The sequence below is a fragment of the Branchiostoma floridae genome, chromosome 8, assembly GCF_000003815.2.
Source record: "Branchiostoma floridae strain S238N-H82 chromosome 8, Bfl_VNyyK, whole genome shotgun sequence".
Lineage (NCBI taxonomy): Eukaryota > Metazoa > Chordata > Leptocardii > Amphioxiformes > Branchiostomatidae > Branchiostoma > Branchiostoma floridae.
In genome coordinates this window covers 18,663,373-18,681,499 of record NC_049986.1, presented here as the reverse complement: position 1 = coordinate 18,681,499, position 18,127 = coordinate 18,663,373, and the positions used below count along the sequence as shown (strand labels likewise).

General features: G+C 41.1%; 2 protein-coding genes across 2 annotated transcripts in view; both read right to left on the bottom strand.

Moving 5' to 3' along the window:
- LOC118421860 (dentin sialophosphoprotein-like) overlaps positions 1-2,908 on the bottom strand; it is a 5,931-nt gene extending 3,023 nt beyond the window's left edge. The window contains exons 1-6 of the mRNA XM_035829362.1: positions 2,825-2,908; positions 2,053-2,134; positions 1,461-1,745; positions 1,106-1,219; positions 514-798; positions 159-272 (exon numbers count right to left, since the gene is read on the bottom strand). Coding sequence (XP_035685255.1) covers positions 159-272; positions 514-798; positions 1,106-1,219; positions 1,461-1,745; positions 2,053-2,134; positions 2,825-2,908 — 964 coding nt within the window. The remainder of the gene's footprint in view (positions 1-158; positions 273-513; positions 799-1,105; positions 1,220-1,460; positions 1,746-2,052; positions 2,135-2,824) is intronic.
- Positions 2,909-4,852: 1,944 nt separating this feature from the next.
- Positions 4,853-14,599, bottom strand: LOC118421859 (fibropellin-1-like). The gene is made up of 15 exons (XM_035829361.1): positions 14,498-14,599; positions 13,264-13,420; positions 12,905-13,009; positions 12,300-12,371; positions 11,469-11,582; positions 10,927-11,040; positions 10,379-10,492; positions 9,679-9,792; positions 8,631-8,744; positions 8,046-8,159; positions 7,559-7,672; positions 6,910-7,023; positions 5,634-5,747; positions 5,267-5,320; positions 4,853-4,857 (listed from the first exon to the last, which is right to left on the bottom strand). The coding sequence occupies exons 1-15, from the start codon at positions 14,597-14,599 to the stop codon at positions 4,853-4,855; spliced, it is 1,521 nt and encodes a 506-aa protein (XP_035685254.1).
- Positions 14,600-18,127: the final 3,528 nt, after the last annotated feature.

Below are 18,127 nucleotides of genomic sequence, written 5' to 3'. Positions count from 1 at the left end.
ATTTGACGTCCATTCTTGCCCTCGGATCTTCTAGAAAACTTCCTTCTTTTGAATAAATTATAGGAATTAGAAGATCATCCGTTGATGAATGGTCTGTTACAGTCATCGTTTACAAAAATTCAAAGGATGAAGTGAAAGTCATTTCTTAAGTCACCTACCTGTCTCACAAAAGTTCCCTGTGAATCCCGAATCACAGGTACATTTGTAGAACGTCACTGGATCAGGTGAACACACACCGTGCTCACAAGGGTCGATTGCACACCAATCGATCGCTGTTTGTAAAATGAACACACAAAAAGTATACATTTAATGTAAATCGTATTTTCTTGACACTATCTTTGGTTACGTTGGACTCCTTTGGGGATTCGAACTCAGATTGAAAGTCAACAACCCCAAGTAAAACGCCTCCGTTCAAGGGTCGCAGTCATCGACAATATCTGGATAAAAAAGGCATACAACGTATAAATTTCACTCTATTCTAAAATGATTGGAATTTTATATTTGAGGCATTACCTGTGGTGTCACTGTCATCCTCACTGGAGTAATCTGATACATTACTGGTGTCGTCATCGCCGGTGGAATCTGATACATCACTGGTGTCGTCACCGCCGGTGGAATCTGATGCATCACTGGTGTCGTCACCGCCGGTGGAATCTGATGCACCACTGGTGGTATCACTGCCATCCTCGCTGGTGGAATCAACATCACTGGTGTCGTCATCGCTTGTAGTATCACTGTCGTCCCCATCGTTCGGGTTGCTTACGTCACTTTCATCGTCATCTTCACTCTCCACAATTTCTGCGTTATTAGAAAGGAATATTAAGTAATTGTATTTCTGGCAGGTCCTTTTTTTGTGAGACGTTCTTTTAGATAAGCTATAAAAGTTGTACAAATCCACATTTTTATTATGATTATGCTAAAAATTCTTTGTCCTAGCCTAAACTCGTTGACCTCACATTCTTGCACTCAAAGTATTTTAATAAAAAAACTCTTTCTTCACATATCAAACAGCAATTAGAAGATTTTCCTTTGATGAATAGCTTGTTACAGTCATCGTTTACAAAATTCAAAGGATGAAGTGAAAGTCATTTCTAAAGTCACCTACCTGTATCACAAAAGTTCCCCGTGAATCCCGAGTCACAGGTACATTTGTAGAACGTCACTGGATCAGGTGAACACACACCGTGCTCACAAGGGTCGATTGCACACCAATCGATCGCTGTTTGTAAAATGAACACACAAAAAGTATACATTTAATGTAAATCGTATTTTCTTGACACTATCTTTGGTTACGTTGGACTCCTTTGGGGATTCGAACTCAGATTGAAAGTCAACAACCCCAAGTAAAACGCCTCCGTTCAAGGGTCGCAGTCATCGACAATATCTGGATAAAAAAGGCATACAACGTATAAATTTCACTCTATTCTAAAATGATTGGAATTTTATATTTGAGGCATTACCTGTGGTGTCACTGTCATCCTCACTGGAGTAATCTGATACATTACTGGTGTCGTCATCGCCGGTGGAATCTGATACATCACTGGTGTCGTCACCGCCGGTGGAATCTGATGCATCACTGGTGTCGTCACCGCCGGTGGAATCTGATGCACCACTGGTGGTATCACTGCCATCCTCGCTGGTGGAATCAACATCACTGGTGTCGTCATCGCTTGTAGTATCACTGTCGTCCCCATCGTTCGGGTTGCTTACGTCACTTTCATCGTCATCTTCACTCTCCACAATTTCTGCGTTATTAGAAAGGAATATTAAGTAATTGTATTTCTGGCAGGTCCTTTTTTTGTGAGACGTTCTTTTAGATAAGCTATAAAAGTTGTACAAATCCACATTTTTATTATGATTATGCTAAAAATTCTTTGTCCTAGCCTAAACTCGTTGACCTCACATTCTTGCACTCAAAGTATTTTAATAAAAAAACTCTTTCTTCACATATCAAACAGCAATTAGAAGATTTTCCTTTGATGAATAGCTTGTTACAGTCATCGTTTACAAAATTCAAAGGATGAAGTGAAAGTCATTTCTAAAGTCACCTACCTGTATCACAAAAGTTCCCCGTGAATCCCGAGTCACAGGTACATTTGTAGAACGTCACTGGATCAGGTGAACACACACCGTGCTCACAAGGGTCGATTGCACACCAATCGATCGCTGTTTGTAAAATGAACACACAAAAAGTATACATTTAATGTAAATCGTATTTTCTTGACACTATCTTTGGTTACGTTGGACTCCTTTGGGGATTCGAACTCAGATTGAAAGTCAACAACCCCAAGTAAAACGCCTCCGTTCTGGCATGGGTTAGGGTCGCAGTCATCGACAATATCTGGGTAAAAAAGTCATGCATCAAATAAATTTCACTCTGTTTTCTGAACGGTCGTTAAAATGGTCCTCGTCTAACGGAATGGGGGTCTAGTTAAAGTTAGCATGATAAAATTGGACTGAAGAGGTTAGATATACATGGACACAAGCATCTGTGATTAGAATACAGAACTACTGATGGTGACCAATAATAATAAGTTCTGGGCCTCATCCAGACGTAAGGTTCTGCATTCAATTTTATTTCAATATTCACTATATTTTAAATCATTGTGATCATTTCTTTGCAAGTGACACCCAATGATGCTAGCGCTGGGTGAGAGAGAAGGAAAAGAAAAAAAAACATGGGTGATTGAGCTGCGATCATTGCACTGGGGAGAATGTCCATTGATATCAATTATGCGAATAGAGACCTCATTTGCGTGATTAATGGTCAAATACTTCTATTTCACAGAGGGAAACGATGGCAGTGTCATACTTGAGAAATTACCTGAGGTGTCACTGTCATCCTCACTGGAGTAATCTGATGTATCACTGGTGTCGCCATCACTTGTAGTGTCACTGTCATCCCCATCGTCCGAGTTGCTTACGTCACTTTCATCGTCATCTTCACTCTCCACAATTTCTACGTAATTGGAAAGGAATATCAAGTAATTGCTTCTCTGTCATGTGCTTTGTTGTGATATTTCCTTTAGCTAAGCTATAAAATTATGAAAATCCAATTTTTATTATTATCATGCTTAAAGTTCTTTGTACTAGGCTACACTTAGTCTAGTTGACCTCACATTCTTGCACTCAAAATCTTCTAATAAAAACTCATTTCTAAAATCACCTACCTGTCTCACATAAAATCCCAGTATATCCCGATTCACAGGTACATTTGTAGAACGTCTCTGCATCAGGAGAACACACACCGTGCAGACAAGGGTCGTTGTCGCAGACAGCTGTTTGTAAAATGAACAAGAGAAGAATACTTTCGATGTAAATCATATTTTCCCGACACTGTCTTTGGTTACGTTTGCGGATTTGAACCCAGATTAAAAGTCAACAACCCCATCCAAAAGACGACCTTGTGTTGTTAGTGTGAAGAAAATTAGAGAGACACCTACATGAGCTGCAATTGCGACCGAAGTACCCATCTGCACAGGCACAAACGTACGAGTTGACCCAGTCGGTACAGACACCTCCGTTCTGGCACGGGTTAGGGTCGCAGTCATCAATATCTGGATAAAAAAAGTCATGCGTCATACATCTTCTACTTTCTTTCTCTCAACAACTGTCGTTAAAATGGTTCTCATCTAATGGAATGGAAGCCTCGCCCAATCTAACATGATAAAATTGGACTGAAGAGTTTAGATATGCATGTACATGTATGTACAAAATTGAGTGATTAGAACACATAGCTACGAGGGGTGACAAATAAGTTCTAAGGTGACACTCCTTTATGCTTGTTACCAGTTCTGTTCTACTATAGTTATTTGTTTCAAACGCTAGATTACCATGGGTCCCTTAATAGTTTCTGAAGTACGCATTCTATGTTATTTGAGGGAAAGTTACCAACCTATCATACATTTTCCCCCTCAAATCCGAATAAACAAAATTCCTCTGGAGGATCGAGTAAACGAGGCTGAGGTTCCCACTTTTCCTGTACGCATGGTGGGATTTTGTACCCGCTCGAGACGTGGCTTTCCCAAAATATGGTACCCAATTTAACGTCTTATCCGAGAGACGTCCCTAAACGAAGCTAGGGAAGCTACTAATATTCACCAGAGCTACGTAATTAACTTCGTTAAGAGCATTTCCTAAAGGCAAAACGTCGGTCTATATCATGGAATTCTAATCAGGACCTCCGGGCTTTGAATCATACACCCTTCTGTCATGCTACTTGATGCCACATAAGGACACAGCAAAGTAAATCTTATGGATGGCATACTCTGCAGACTGCAAAAATAGTGAGATAGGGTGAAAACAAACAAGATGGCTAAAGTTTCCAAATATACGCAATAAACGTAAAAAACAAGAATTGAAGCAACGAAACATTGTATCACAGCCTACAAGGCATGCATCCGGTTCTGTATTCAAGTGTAGTAAAGGTAACACTAGTGTGGTAGATTGGTATGGTTTACCAACTATCTATTAGTAACTAAGTTTTTAGTTTCACTTCTATAACTACAGTAATGGCTACATGGCTAGTGTCACTGCAAGAACAATCATTAGCTGCAACACAACATATCTATTTATTTATTTATCAACTCTTACATCTGTCTGTCTATTGGTACTTTCTTGTCATGTTAGCCATCTCCGAAGAACAAAAAGTTTGTTTTTTTAAATCAGGCGAAAATTAATGCGCGCGCTGATGTCATCCATAAAATGTACTTGCTGTGGCCTAAGGAGCTGCGTAGGAGAATGTCTAAAGGAAGAAATGTCAAATTGCCACGTACTTGTTTCACAGTTGACGCCATCGAATCCTGTCGCACACTCACAAGTGTACGAATTCACATCGTCAATACATAAACCTTCATTCTGGCATGGATAAGGCTCACAGTCATTAACATCTGGATATAGGAAAAAAGAAACATGAAAAAAGTTCCACCCATTTTTTTTCTTGAATCAATGATGGAAAGATTAAATACTATAATAGACAGATGGTTTATTGCGCAACAATTGCATCAGTAATAATGTATGTCAATGTATATACAACAAAAGGTACAGTTTAATAAATACACATATACATTATATTGCAACAATTCCAGTTACTACAATACTAGTGGAATCTACTATCAACACGCATCTTGTGTATTTTTTTTTTCGGGCATACGTTTGGTCAATTCTGACTTTTTACGGAAAATCAGTTGCAATGAAAGTCACCTACTTGTTTGACAGTTTTCCCCGACAAATCCAAGTACGCACTCACAGGTATAAGAATTCAAACCATCAGTACAAGCACCTCCGTTAAGGCACGGGTCAACTGCACAGTCGTCGATATCTGAATAACAAACAAACATGAAAGGATAATCTCAATACAGATATGTACAAAATATTATAGGATTCAATGGCATGTAATAGATTTGTACTTTGCGTATCCAACTTTGAAAAAAAATCTTTTCCTTTTTTCCTTTTTGGTTCTGCAGTATGACTTCAGTATATAAAACTTTTTAGTTAATGAAACGTTTAGTTCTACAATTTGGCTTTTTGATACTATAGCATTATGCATGTCTTGCTTTCAAATCGAAACAAACAATGCAAAACGACATAATATAACATGAAAAATGTAAAAATGCAAAGAAAGAGGCACGCACTTGATTCGCAGTTGACGCCTTCGAATCCTGATGAACACTCACAAGTGTACGAGTCCACTTCATCAAAACACGTAGCTCCGTTCTGACAAGGGTCAGGGTCGCACTCGTCGATGTCTGGTTTAAGAGAAAGCTACCAGTTTAGCGAGATGTGTTTTAATCACTATAAATATTCTGGTAGATTATATAACATGTTGTTTTTCTGCCTTCTATTTTAGATATGCGCGTCTTTTTAAGATTTGGGGAAACAAAAATAGATACGGACACACATGTACACCTACATAGATTTTTCAACCTCCCTGCCTACATCTACCAACAGAAAAATACATTACACACACGAAGTAATCAGAACCACTTCCACGCGTAATGTTAAAATATACACCAATTACGTACCTTTTGGCGCCAGCAAAATGCAATAACCACAAGATGCAACCATATCATTTCCTACAATTAACATGCTTCCTTGCGCGTGATCATCTATTGGCTCCAAACCGAAGTATAACACGAGTCAATTCTCCAAGTATCCTTGTTCACCACTTTCATCATACAACCTCTCATTCTGCAATATTCCGCACTACATGTACGGTAAACTGGAATCCAGTCTCCTAGTGTGTATTAGTAACCGTAATTAGTGCAGGCTTTGTACGGGGCTAGCGTAGCTCTCAGCCGCCGGGGTAATCGGCCACACCCGGTAGGATTTTCACGCGGTAGGATGATTTGCCGGCCACACTCCCATTGGGCAAAGTCTAACCGCGTGAAAATCCTACCGGGTGTGAACGATTACCTCTTCGGCAGAGAGCTTCACTGGCCCCGTAGAGAGCCTACACTAACTACGATAGACCGTGCCACTAGGAGACTGGGTTCCAGATTACATACACGGCAAGACAAATAGACACGCAACGGATTGCAATAATCCGTTTTCACGGGTGTGAAAAAAAATTGGATCTAATAATACACAGTCGGCTACGTCCCGAGGCGTCGCCAAAATTTCACGTACTTTATAGATAAATTGCTACCCCGTCGACCTTGTTCACAGAATGACCCTTTCTATCTCCAGCAGTGACGTCAGAAACACACCAATTTTGCAGGAAGGGGTCATAGGCAAAAGTGGTGTGTTCCTGACGTCGCTGCTGGAGATAGAAAGGGTCATTCTGTGAACAAAGTCGACGGAGATTGAGTAAGTCCCTATATCAATCCAGTGTTGGAAGTAAAGTTTAGCAATATTTCTATAATGTATTCTACCTAATCAGATGAACTTTTATGCTAAGATTTCACGTACTTGTTTCGCAGTGTTCACCGGCGTACCCTCCTGCACACTCACACGTGTACGAATCCACACCGTCGATGCACGTTCCTCCGTTCTCACACGCGTCAGGGACACAGTCGTCCACGTCTGGATATAATGGAAGTTAAAATTGATGTTAAATTAAGATTATGCTACAAGAAGCTGATTAAATAGAATTCTAACTGCGCATGGGCAAGGTCAAAGTTGAAGTTTTGAACATTTCTTGTTAAGGCCATAATTTGAATATCTTTAGACGTCTTTTAGGGGCCTTGACAAAATACCCATAATGCATCAAACTTCACCGTACTTAGAACTATGATCCTGTTTATGTACCAGCGATGCACCCCGCCTCTTGACTTATTTTCTGTGGTTAGTTAGCTTTCTGTATTCTTTGAGGGAAGACAGCCTCCGTAGCAGGCCCTCCGGGACACTTTTTTTGGCTCATAATACACTTTTGCTGGCCATTTCCTTTTTGTACTGGGTCGCTGATTGCCGGCCGTCGCTGATTGATTGGCCCCCGGCAATCAGCGACCCAGTACAAAACGAAATCGCCCGCAAAAGTGTATGATGAGCCGAAAGAAGGGCCCCAGAGAGCCTGCTACGGAGGCTAGAGGAAAGACCGGTTATTATAAAAATGACCTACTTATTTCACAGTGGGTACCGACGAATCCTGACGCGCAGGTACAAGAGTACTCGTTCAGCCCATCGGTGCAGTTAGCTCCGTTGAGGCATGGAGTAGAGGCGCAGTCGTCAATGTCTGAAAAAAAAAAAACAATTTTAGCAATTAGCGTTAATTCACCTTTATCCATGGGGTGACATATATCCGTTGCTTTTAGATACCAAGTATAGACGGTGGTTTCAAACTGCAGAAGTTTGAAAAAAATTGTCACCGTCCGTCGACTTGATATCCCTAGATAATCCTTTTCAGAGAGCAACGGATATAGGTAACTTCACGAATAAAGGTGGACTGACTTTACCGTTTAGCCCCAAATCATTAGAAATCAGTCATTTTTTAGGACATGCTACTTTTACAACAGATCTTTTCAGCTTAATCTTTAGATATGTTCTACCATACACGAATTAGCATTCTTGTATGAAACAGGTGTAAATCACAAATGCGAGGCACTTACTTATTTCACAAGCGACGCCTTCATATCCCGTGGCACAGGCACAAATGAACATAGCCAGGGCATCCGTGCACACTCCACCATTCTGACACGGGCTGGACTCGCATTCGTCGATCTCTGCGTTAAAATCAAAGAGAGAAACAGGTTATAGGAAAATACTTTGCTTAAGTTTCGGTGTCTATCAGACACCTTCCTCAGAGCTTCTGACTGGAGTTCTGCTTTTCACCGCTATATGTAGCCAATGTAGGTGGCGCTTTCGCGGCGAGAACACAATCCCAAGCGTGGCCAAGTGTGTATCCCCCTCGTCCCGGTTCTGGGCATTGCAGTGGTCCGAACTTTTACATGAGAAATATCTCAAACTCATAACAATATAGCTCAGCATGACATGGGTTAGATATTTCCATCCCGTATACAAACGGGCTTAGCAGGACAAGGGTTTTAAAATCGAGGCGGACGCAGCTATGTGCATTACAGTGAACGGTACGGTGAGAAGGCGAAGAGACTTGGCATCTATGATAGGTTTGGATACAAGTCTAGGTGTTTTAAGGTTACAACGACTATAGACGTACAGATGCAATAGTTACGTACCTGATTCACAATTGAGCCCAGTATACCCCGGAGCGCAGTCGCAAGAGTACGACAGTATGCCGTCCACACACGTGGCTCCGTTTTGACATGGGTTGGAGAAACACTCGTCGATATCTGGATTGATGGTAAAAAAAAATTTAAGTACTTATGACACCAACTACTTTCTCTGATAGAACTTGATCAATATCGAGCTAATATCTCTTTAGAATTCCAATGTAGGAGAGAAAAAAAAGATTTGTACATGCGGCTTGAGATTCCTTCGAGCCAAATGATGAGACAAGCTGATTGTCTCAACATTGTGTCACATTGAAAACAGGGGCTAATTCTGATGTTGCGATCACTTCATACATCTGATTATCTATGCTGATTTGTTTCTTTTAAGTATCTATTTTCTCATGTGTATGGCCACATCAAACAACTGAAATCAACCTGAAAGTTTAGATGAAAAAAAAAAAGTTTTTACTAGACACCTGGAGTCTTTGTGTATTTGTTGCGTAATTCAGCCAGTTTCGGCTGCAAAGTACATTTTCTTGAATACACTACTCTACTCTAATCTCATAGATAGACATTTTCTCTATTGATGTATTGACTATGTGTGATTAACTATGTTAATAGGCAATTTAGTCCAGATATTTTAGGTTCCAAATCAACTCGCCACATATGTCGGACTAACGTAGGAAGTCGTAAAATTTTGTATTTTGGATTTTGAAGCAAGCTGTGTTAGAAAGATAAAAATATAACCTGTCAAAGAATAGATCTAACACAGCCTAACAGCTTTGACCTTGCTTGTACGATAAATGTAGGACTATCCCAAGAATGCCCTAGCCTCAGCGTGCGACGTGGTCGTAATAGTGATATTAAATTGTGTATATAGACTTATACGACTTATTAGGAATTTAAATGATGTTTATACAACTGTTTATACATTCTCTGACCATTGCCTCTTTCCTCATAACCTCAATGAAAAGCGGCCCGCGGGCCGATTTGAGCTTTCATGAATAAACAAAGGTTCAAACAAACAAACAAACAAACAAACAGGGTATCTTACTTTCTTCACACCATTCCCCGTCGAATCCGTCCACACAGATACAGCGGTAAGAATCCACTCCGTCCACGCACTGAGCACCGTTCTGACACGGATGCGGGGCGCAGTCATCAAAATCTACAGCAAGAAAACAACAGTGAACAAAATTGTAAAGATTTGTCACATTGCATCACCACCATTGTACGGATTTTACATTATTCCTATTTCAATCGATATCAAAGTTGCTTATAAGCTCAAGCTTCCTGACCTAAACTGTAGTGTTATCATTCATATTGTGTACATTATCTGTGCACTTAGAAACACTTTTGTTTTCTTAATATGAATATTGTATGTCCCAATTATTCTGATTTACGCAATTCTCTATACAGAAGGCTGTCATTTTATACACAATGATTTATCTCAATGGACAAATTCAAACACATCATTACATGTGACAATACTTCCATGGCAGATAGGAAAATATATCAAAGAAGGTAAGATTTTAGAAATTTCTCAAATGATTGTAAAAGGCCTCCAATGATTGTAAGAAACTTATCCCATACTACAACTCCTGTATTAGTTAGATAAGCCTTAAGTTAAGCTATAGAACTGTAGTTAATGTAGGTGCCATACTTTGTACCTCGTACAATTGTTGTGCAGTAAAGTTATTATTATATTTGTGGAGAGGAAAATTATAGATAATGTAACACAATCAAATACATACTTGTTTCACATAGAACTCCCTCAAATCCTGCCACGCATTCGCATTGGTATGAGTTCACACCGTCAAGGCATTCCCCTCCGTTCAGGCATGGGTCAGAGGCGCATTCGTCAACATCTACGTGACAAATACAAACATAAATGGATGAATTGACAAGACCATCCCTGACCCTTAAGTGAGGAGGATGTTGGCCGCCAAGACGGAGACCTCCTGTCTGCCATGAGCGACAGAAACGTCTGGGGGAACTTTAAAGTGTCACCTGATGGATGAACTGAACTAAACAAGTAAATACAGAAGGTATGTAAAAAAAGCCACGAAAGTATAGCTACAAATTTTAGTTATAGACTATTGGTTGGACTTACACAAGTTGTCAGGGACTGTTCGTTTCTTTGTATTGCAATACATGAAATATATACAATGTTAATTAATCTAACAATCATACCCTACTGAGTGAATTAGATTTCTTCTCGCTTCTTTGGGATACTAGAAATGTAGGAACAGATATGTGTTACAAATCAGGCTATTAAAAAGGCATGTAACACGTCACGTACTGGTTTCACACTGGTCGCCGACGAATCCCGCTTCGCATTCACAGGTGTAATCGTTCACCCCATCAGTACAGTTACCTCCATTTTGACATGGGTGTGGGTCGCAGTCGTCAATATCTGGATCAAAAATAGATAAGTAATTGTAAACAAATACTTCGTTTAGACATCATGTCAAATCATGATGATTTCGTCTGCTTTTCGACACGCGAACATTTTTACCTTAGAACGTCGTGCATAATTTGCTGTCGTGGAGTTTTCTCAAGTCAGCGGTGACAGAACCAACCTTCGACAAGAATGTATAACATAGACTAGCATAATTCCACCGGGTGCCATAATACGGCCACCCCAAAAAACGTTAGTTTAGGGTACGATCGTGCTGGGGAGAATACGACTTGGCCCTTCACAATTAAATGTTACGTCCACGACTTTTTTCGGCCTTTATGTTTGTTTCTTTCTATTATCAAGTTATCTTTAGCATGGTTCATATAAGAATTTATAAAGCTTTCGACCGGAGTAAAGAAGATTATGACGAAAAAATGACGTACTTGTTTCACAGAACTGGCCGAGGAATCCCACTTCGCAGGCACATTCGAACGAGTCCTGACCCTCCGAACAGTTGCCCCCGTGTTGGCACGGGTTGGGGTCGCACTTGCCATTATCTGGCGAAACAAGATTATGGAAATCATTTCATACAACTCAATTTCTATACCATGTACCGTACAAAATGTATTCAATGCAAAAATGTAGTTGCAAAAAACAAGACACGTACATAATATCTGTAGACAAAAAACGTAAATTATTTCATATAAATCAGTTTCAATATCCTAGACAAAATAAATCCAATGCAAAAATCTTGTTGCAAGAAAATTCACGTACATAACATCTGCCAACAAAAAATGGAAATCGTTTCATATAACTCAGTTTCAATATCCTAGACATGTAAGGTGCAAAATATATATAATGCAAAAATCCTGTTGCAAGAAAAGACACGCACATAACATCTGCCGACAAAAATGGAAATCATTTCAAATAGCTCAGTGTCAATATCCTAGACATGCAACGTGCAAAAAAAATCAGTGAAAAAATCTTGTTGCAAGAAAAGACACGTACATAACATCTGCTGACAAAAAACGGAAATCATTTCATTTAACTCAGTGCCAATATCTTAGACATGTGACGTGCAAATAAAATCTTGTTGCAAGAAAAGACACATACATGTGCATAGTACATAACTTCCGACAAAAAATGTAAATGATCTCATACAAATCAATTTCAATATCCTAGACATTAATCTAATGCAAAAAAAAGACAAAGTTGCAAGAAAAGACACGTACATATTCTACATGTATATCCCTCGAAGCCAATGATGCATTCACAAGTGAACGAGTCCACGCCGTCCGTACACGTGCCGCCGTTCTGACACGGGTTAGGGTCGCAGTCATCGATATCTGAAGATAAAACACCATTAAAAATTCGTGAGTATCTCTTGCATTTATCTGAAAGTCTTCATTACACTTCGTCGGTGAAACGATTGTTGCAAATATCTTAATGCAACGCAACATTGCGGGTTTCTACCGTCGCGAGAACTCAGATAATGTGCATGTGGGTAACCGGTCGGTTCGCTATAATGTCAGTTGCCACAGCTATTTCTCTACATGGCAAGTCGTTTCGCCACAAGACAAAACGTTTCGCCACATGAGATTGCCATCATCAAAGATTTCAGCTATAGATTTAGCTTATCTGTTTTAACATATCGCTTATCGGCAGTTAGTAGGAAGACCTCAAGGCATATGTTGAATATTTGATATGATTCAACATAAAGAAGTTAACATAAGATTCAATTACTCGATAGTTGGAAAAATCATTTTGGTTAAAAATAAAATCAAGGTATTCTGATAAAAGATATACATTCGCCATGCTATTTGCACATTAAATCTGATTGTGATAAACAATCAGAACAAAAAAGAAGTTCTCCTCTTACTCTCGCAAGTTAAGCCGTCACCGTCATAGCCAGCGTCGCAGACACAGGTGGGCTCCAGGTCTATCAGACGGCATGTGGCGTGCTCCGAACAGTCGTCCTCGCATTCTAGGGACGACATCGTTGGACAGAATTAGTAAAAACAATTCATGAACAGATACTACACACAAAAAACATTGGCGGTGATAACATACTGTCGTCCTGGCATTCTAGTGACGGCATCATTGGAAAGAAATGGTTAAAACAACTCATAAAGAGATACTAGAAAAAAACATTGGCGGTGAAAAAACATTGTCGTCTACTATAACTACTATATTACATATGAGCTGGGTTTCACAAAGGAAAGAATGTTTTAATTTTACCAGCACATTGGTCATCAACGCAGATGCATCCATAGACTCCGTCCAGGATCATCCAGTCGTAGCCCTCCTCAGGGTTGCACTCCAGAGGTTCGCACGTGATGTTGTTCCCCTCCTTACAAACACAGTGGAAACGGTCCGCCCCCCACTCCTCTCCGAGCTATACCGGTATGGAACAATTTGTGTTTATTACCTTCGCCAAGAACTTATATTTTGGGTAGCGTTTGTGTGTTTGTGTGTAGAAAACCAGCATAAGTCGGGAACGCCTGTGTGGATTGTATTGATATTCAGTATGTGGGTAGGTCTTAATGAGACCTGGAAACGATTAGATTTTGGGCCTCCTAGCGGCCTGTTACGGTACTGCAGTGGAACTTCCGGGTTTGATATTTCAAGTTCTGGACATGCTGCGGCTAGGATTTTTAAGTGGTAGACAGCTCTTGATGCCAAGAGTAAGTGGTATAGCTTCTGATCACGTGCAACAGTGGTATTTTTAATCGTTTTTTACCACATTGTGAAAGGACTGACATAACAGGTGACTATCACCTTTGCAAGATGTCAACCCGGAGACCAGACTGTAAGATTTGATCCAGTCACAATAGGGAAGGAGCCCTACTCTTTTCGATACTGTTTGGTCATTCTGATAACATTGAACACCGAACTAGAAATGGCATTTCCTTCCTGCTCTTGATTCCTGTGACACAGCTACAGTAGGCGTGTAGAAATTTGACTTGTCGGCCAAGGTAGGACAATTGCAGCACTTAAAAAACACATAATGCCGCTTTGCGCCGGGACAATAAATCCAACTTTGCTATAAGATCTAAAAACAAACATCGACTCACACCAGAACGGTATCTTGATATGTATATGCTAAAGGCACGATTTATGTTGCAAAAATTATTTCACATTAAACACATTTTGTCTTTTTAACCACAGTGCTAAAGAAACGATAAAAAGAATTTGACAGGGGTGACACAGGTTATCTAGCATTTACGACCCTTTGCTGCAGTCACGTGTCCCCGACGTCACGGGTCCATTCCGTGAACAAGGCTGATAGAGTCGCCCAAAAATTTGGGGTGAGTCGCAATCAATGTTAGTTTTGGTTAGTTTTAACTGACATTTTGGTTAGTTTTAACTGACATCATCCATAAATGACATTATGGATGAACTAAACTTTAAAAAGTTTAGTTCATCCATAATGTCATTTATTAACATAGATGCTAAAAAGAATTTGACTAACCATGAAATAACGGTCGTCTTTGTTGACACATCCGCACTTGTCTTCTGGAACACAGCTCTGCCCGCTCCAGACGAAGCCGGGGTTGCAGGCGCAGCCTTCCATACATTTCTCGGGACAGTTCTTTTCAGCGTCCGGCTCAGCGCAGGTCGCAGGGCAGGGGCTGGTGCATGAATAGAAGGTGCTGTCTGGTGGGCATTCCCCGGCTGCCACAAATCAGGAGACAATATTGTATATCATTATTGGCTTTATCTTGCGAGGTTTTGTGGTAAGACTTTCAACGAGGTTTGCGTCATGACGGAACCAACAATCCGCCATAAGTAAAGTCTAGTCAAATACCTATCTGTTGTCGTAAATCTATTGTACGACTAACGTCACAGGACTTACGACATCGGTTGGTTTCCCTCCAGGAAAACGGAGGCACCCCCTTATCCGTACAGGCGTCCGCGTAGACCTCCAGCGTCTGGCAAAGGCCGAGCATATCGCCGTTCCGTCCGCAGACGTCGAACACACAGGAGTCGTAGAAAGACTGGGGATCCACGGCGTCGTGGCAACTAGCAAACGGTCCGTTGGCATCTGTGATCAGCCCGCACCTGTCCGGCGCTTCGGCCGCTATCTGCACGTTGTAGTTACATTCGGGAGGGTCGGCAATGGGGCCGATAGCACCGCCTGGACACCTGCAACAGATAAAAAAAGTCAAGTCCGCCGATGAAGGTTAAACATCCAGGTATTAGGATATGCCAAATAGCAATTAGTTCAGAGTCACTGACGAAAGATAACGGATGTTATCTGAATCGTTGGAGTAATTGTTATTTTGCTATTTTTTAAACGTAGAAGAAAGTCAAAATCATTACAGATCATAGCAAAGAACACAACGTGCAGGGGCAGGGACATGGTATAACAAACACATACGTCGATACATCAGTGATCCAGCTCTGTCCGAAAGAGTTGAGATCGGATGAGACGATCCCGGCTGGAGTCATGAAGTCGTCACTCGGGTCCCCGTTATAGTTCCCGCACAGGCCGCCCACCTTGTTCTGGTAGTCACCTGGTAGTTTAACCTGCAGTACGGGGTAGCAAACTTTATCTTAAGACAACTCAATCTCTACCTCTACAACTTGATAAGATATTCTTAGATTGGTTGGAGTGACATACTTTCACACTGCAGCTAGGTGTCACTGCTAACAATGCGGTTTCAAGCGAAGCTTATTGTTATATCTGCGGCCTCAAACGTTTTGTCATATAGACAAGGATAATAAATATCATATAGATATTAGCCCACCGGACCGGCCCACCCACAACAGAGAGGGTTGAGGTTTTTATGATACTAATGACCCTTCCTGCAAAAGTGGTGTGTTCCTGACGTCACTGTTTGAGATTGAAGGGTCATTCATTCTGTGAACAAGGTCGACGGAGTTCGTCCAAAAATTTAGAGGGGTAAGTCCCTATAGTGTTCAGTTTCAGTTTTGGATGTGAAGTGTTAGCATTTTTCCATATTTATCATATAGATCATGTCAAATTGACCAGGTCACCTTGGCATAGTGATACCCATCGTAGTAGGCCTTCACGCCAATGTCCACCAACTTCACCAGCACAAACCGGCCGCTAAGTCGAACTCGTATCTTCCCGCCGGCCAGACGGAATGGCAACGTGTAGATTTCGTCGTTAACCTGTTTGGGAAAGAGAAACATTTGGTTCATCTTACAGTGCTTAATGTTATTGTTGAACTCATATGTTCTATGGAATTAATTGTCGCAATAATTTTCGTCATCTCCATCTTTATCATCACGATCGTCATCACCATTGTCACTGTTATGATCATCACCATAATCATCTTCATCTTAGTCGTCACCATTATTACCAGTCCTCATCATCTTTATAACCATCATTATCACCACATACACTCCAAGTCGGTCTATCGTGGGTATTCACTTCCCAATATCCTAAAATAGCAATAAAAGGGCAATAAACTAACCGTCCGTTACACGACCTTTCTCACTTCACTCAGGTGTAAATATGGGTACCTAACTTTGTTGGGTTGGGGAGGTAAAAGAGAAGACTACCTTAACCTTCTGTCTGTACTGTGTATGTGGCACTGTAGAAAAAAACAACTGACCGTCACGATCTTGTGCTGATGGATCCCGATGCGGTAGAAGTAAGCTTCCGCGTACACTTCTCGCACGACAGAGAGGCTTGGTATCCATGGCAACGGCTCGTTCTGTACTTCCACCTTGAACTTTGAACTCTGTCCCAGGTCCTTGGTTAAGGTGTACATACACGGACCCTGGAACCAGTGAATGCGACTGTCGAACGTTATATGGTGAGGATCGCCCGATGCTCGGCAGATTGCCGTCGCTGTTAATAACAAAAGGAAAAGAAACTGGTTATAGAAATATCTACATTGTGTGTTGCGTCAAAAGCTGGGGGACACAATGTCGAGAGGTAACTTCGAGAGGTTCAACTTAATCATGTACTTTTCAATGCTGTCATAAATTTCACTGAGCATATGATATAATGTTCTTGAGATTCATATGGTTAGACATCTGTACAACATATCTGCAATGGGTTTTGGCTTTCCTTGAAATGTGTCTTCTTACCATCGCAAGTCACTCCGTCGCCAACATATCCATCGTTACAGTGACATCCCTGGACATATATGTTCAGTGAAATTTCATACCGTTAGACATCTGTACAACCTATCTGCAATGGGTTTTGGCTTTCCTTGGAATGTGTCTTCTTACCATCGCAAGTTACTCCGTCGCCAACATATCCATCGTTACAGTGACACCCCTGTCTGCCGTACTGGACTCCGCACCAAGCGTTGTCGTCACACTGCACTTCCCTGCACACTATGTTGTCCGTGCTGACACATTCACATATAACATCGCAGCCGACTCCATACTCTTCGCCGATCTAAGAAACATTTAAGCAAAATGAAGTGTCATGTCTGCTTACCACAAAGGTATATAGATATGCCATTTTTTAATCAAATGAGATCAATTTGAGAATGTAAAATGTCATTTCGCTACATAGCAGAAGTCTTGGCAGTAGTCGTTTTTATGTATATGAATATTTGTTTTTGTCATGTTTACGGTGCTACCATATGTCCAGCTCTTTCGTCTATGAGCAGGGTGGATTTCAAAAGTGGAATCGATCGAAGAATCAACGCACGTTAAGATATTGCTACTTCTAGTTTGTTTTGATACGATGTTTGAAAAGCTGTATAGGCTTCTGCTCCCCCTGCATGTTTTTTTGTACTATCGTTTATCTTTAATTGTTGAATATGTGCTGAAATGAATCTAATAAAAAAATCGCAATCAAGTATAACCAGGCGCTCACCGCAAAGTATCTTCCATTCTCGCTACATCCGCACTCGTCGGCAGGGACGCACTCCTCTCCGCTCCGGATGTACCCCGGCAGACACGCGCAGCCTTCCGCGCAGGGCCGGTCGCAGTCTCTCGGGGCTTCAGGATCGGAGCACGTGGCGGGACAACCGCTGGTGCAGGGGGAGTACCGACTGTACTGCGGACATTCCAAAGCTACGGGGACAAAAGGACGTTACGTTCACGGTCACTATGGTCAACAAAGAGAGTTGCTTGGAATGTGTTGGGGTGCTCTCCAATTTATGAATGA

Bases quoted from the DNA above. Each gene is read 5' to 3' on its own strand.
- LOC118421859 (XM_035829361.1), bottom strand. From the start codon at position 14,599: ATGGAAGGCTGCGCCTGCAACCCCGGCTTCGTCTGGAGCGGGCAGAGC. The intron at 11,583-12,299 runs GTGAATGCATCA...TTGTTTCGCCAG, and splicing joins CGGCGTGGACTCGTTCACTT to ATAATGGCAAGTGCGACCCC. The intron at 8,160-8,630 runs GTACGTAACTAT...ATTTTAACGCAG, and splicing joins TGGGCTCAATTGTGAATCAG to AGATCGACGAATGCGAGTCC.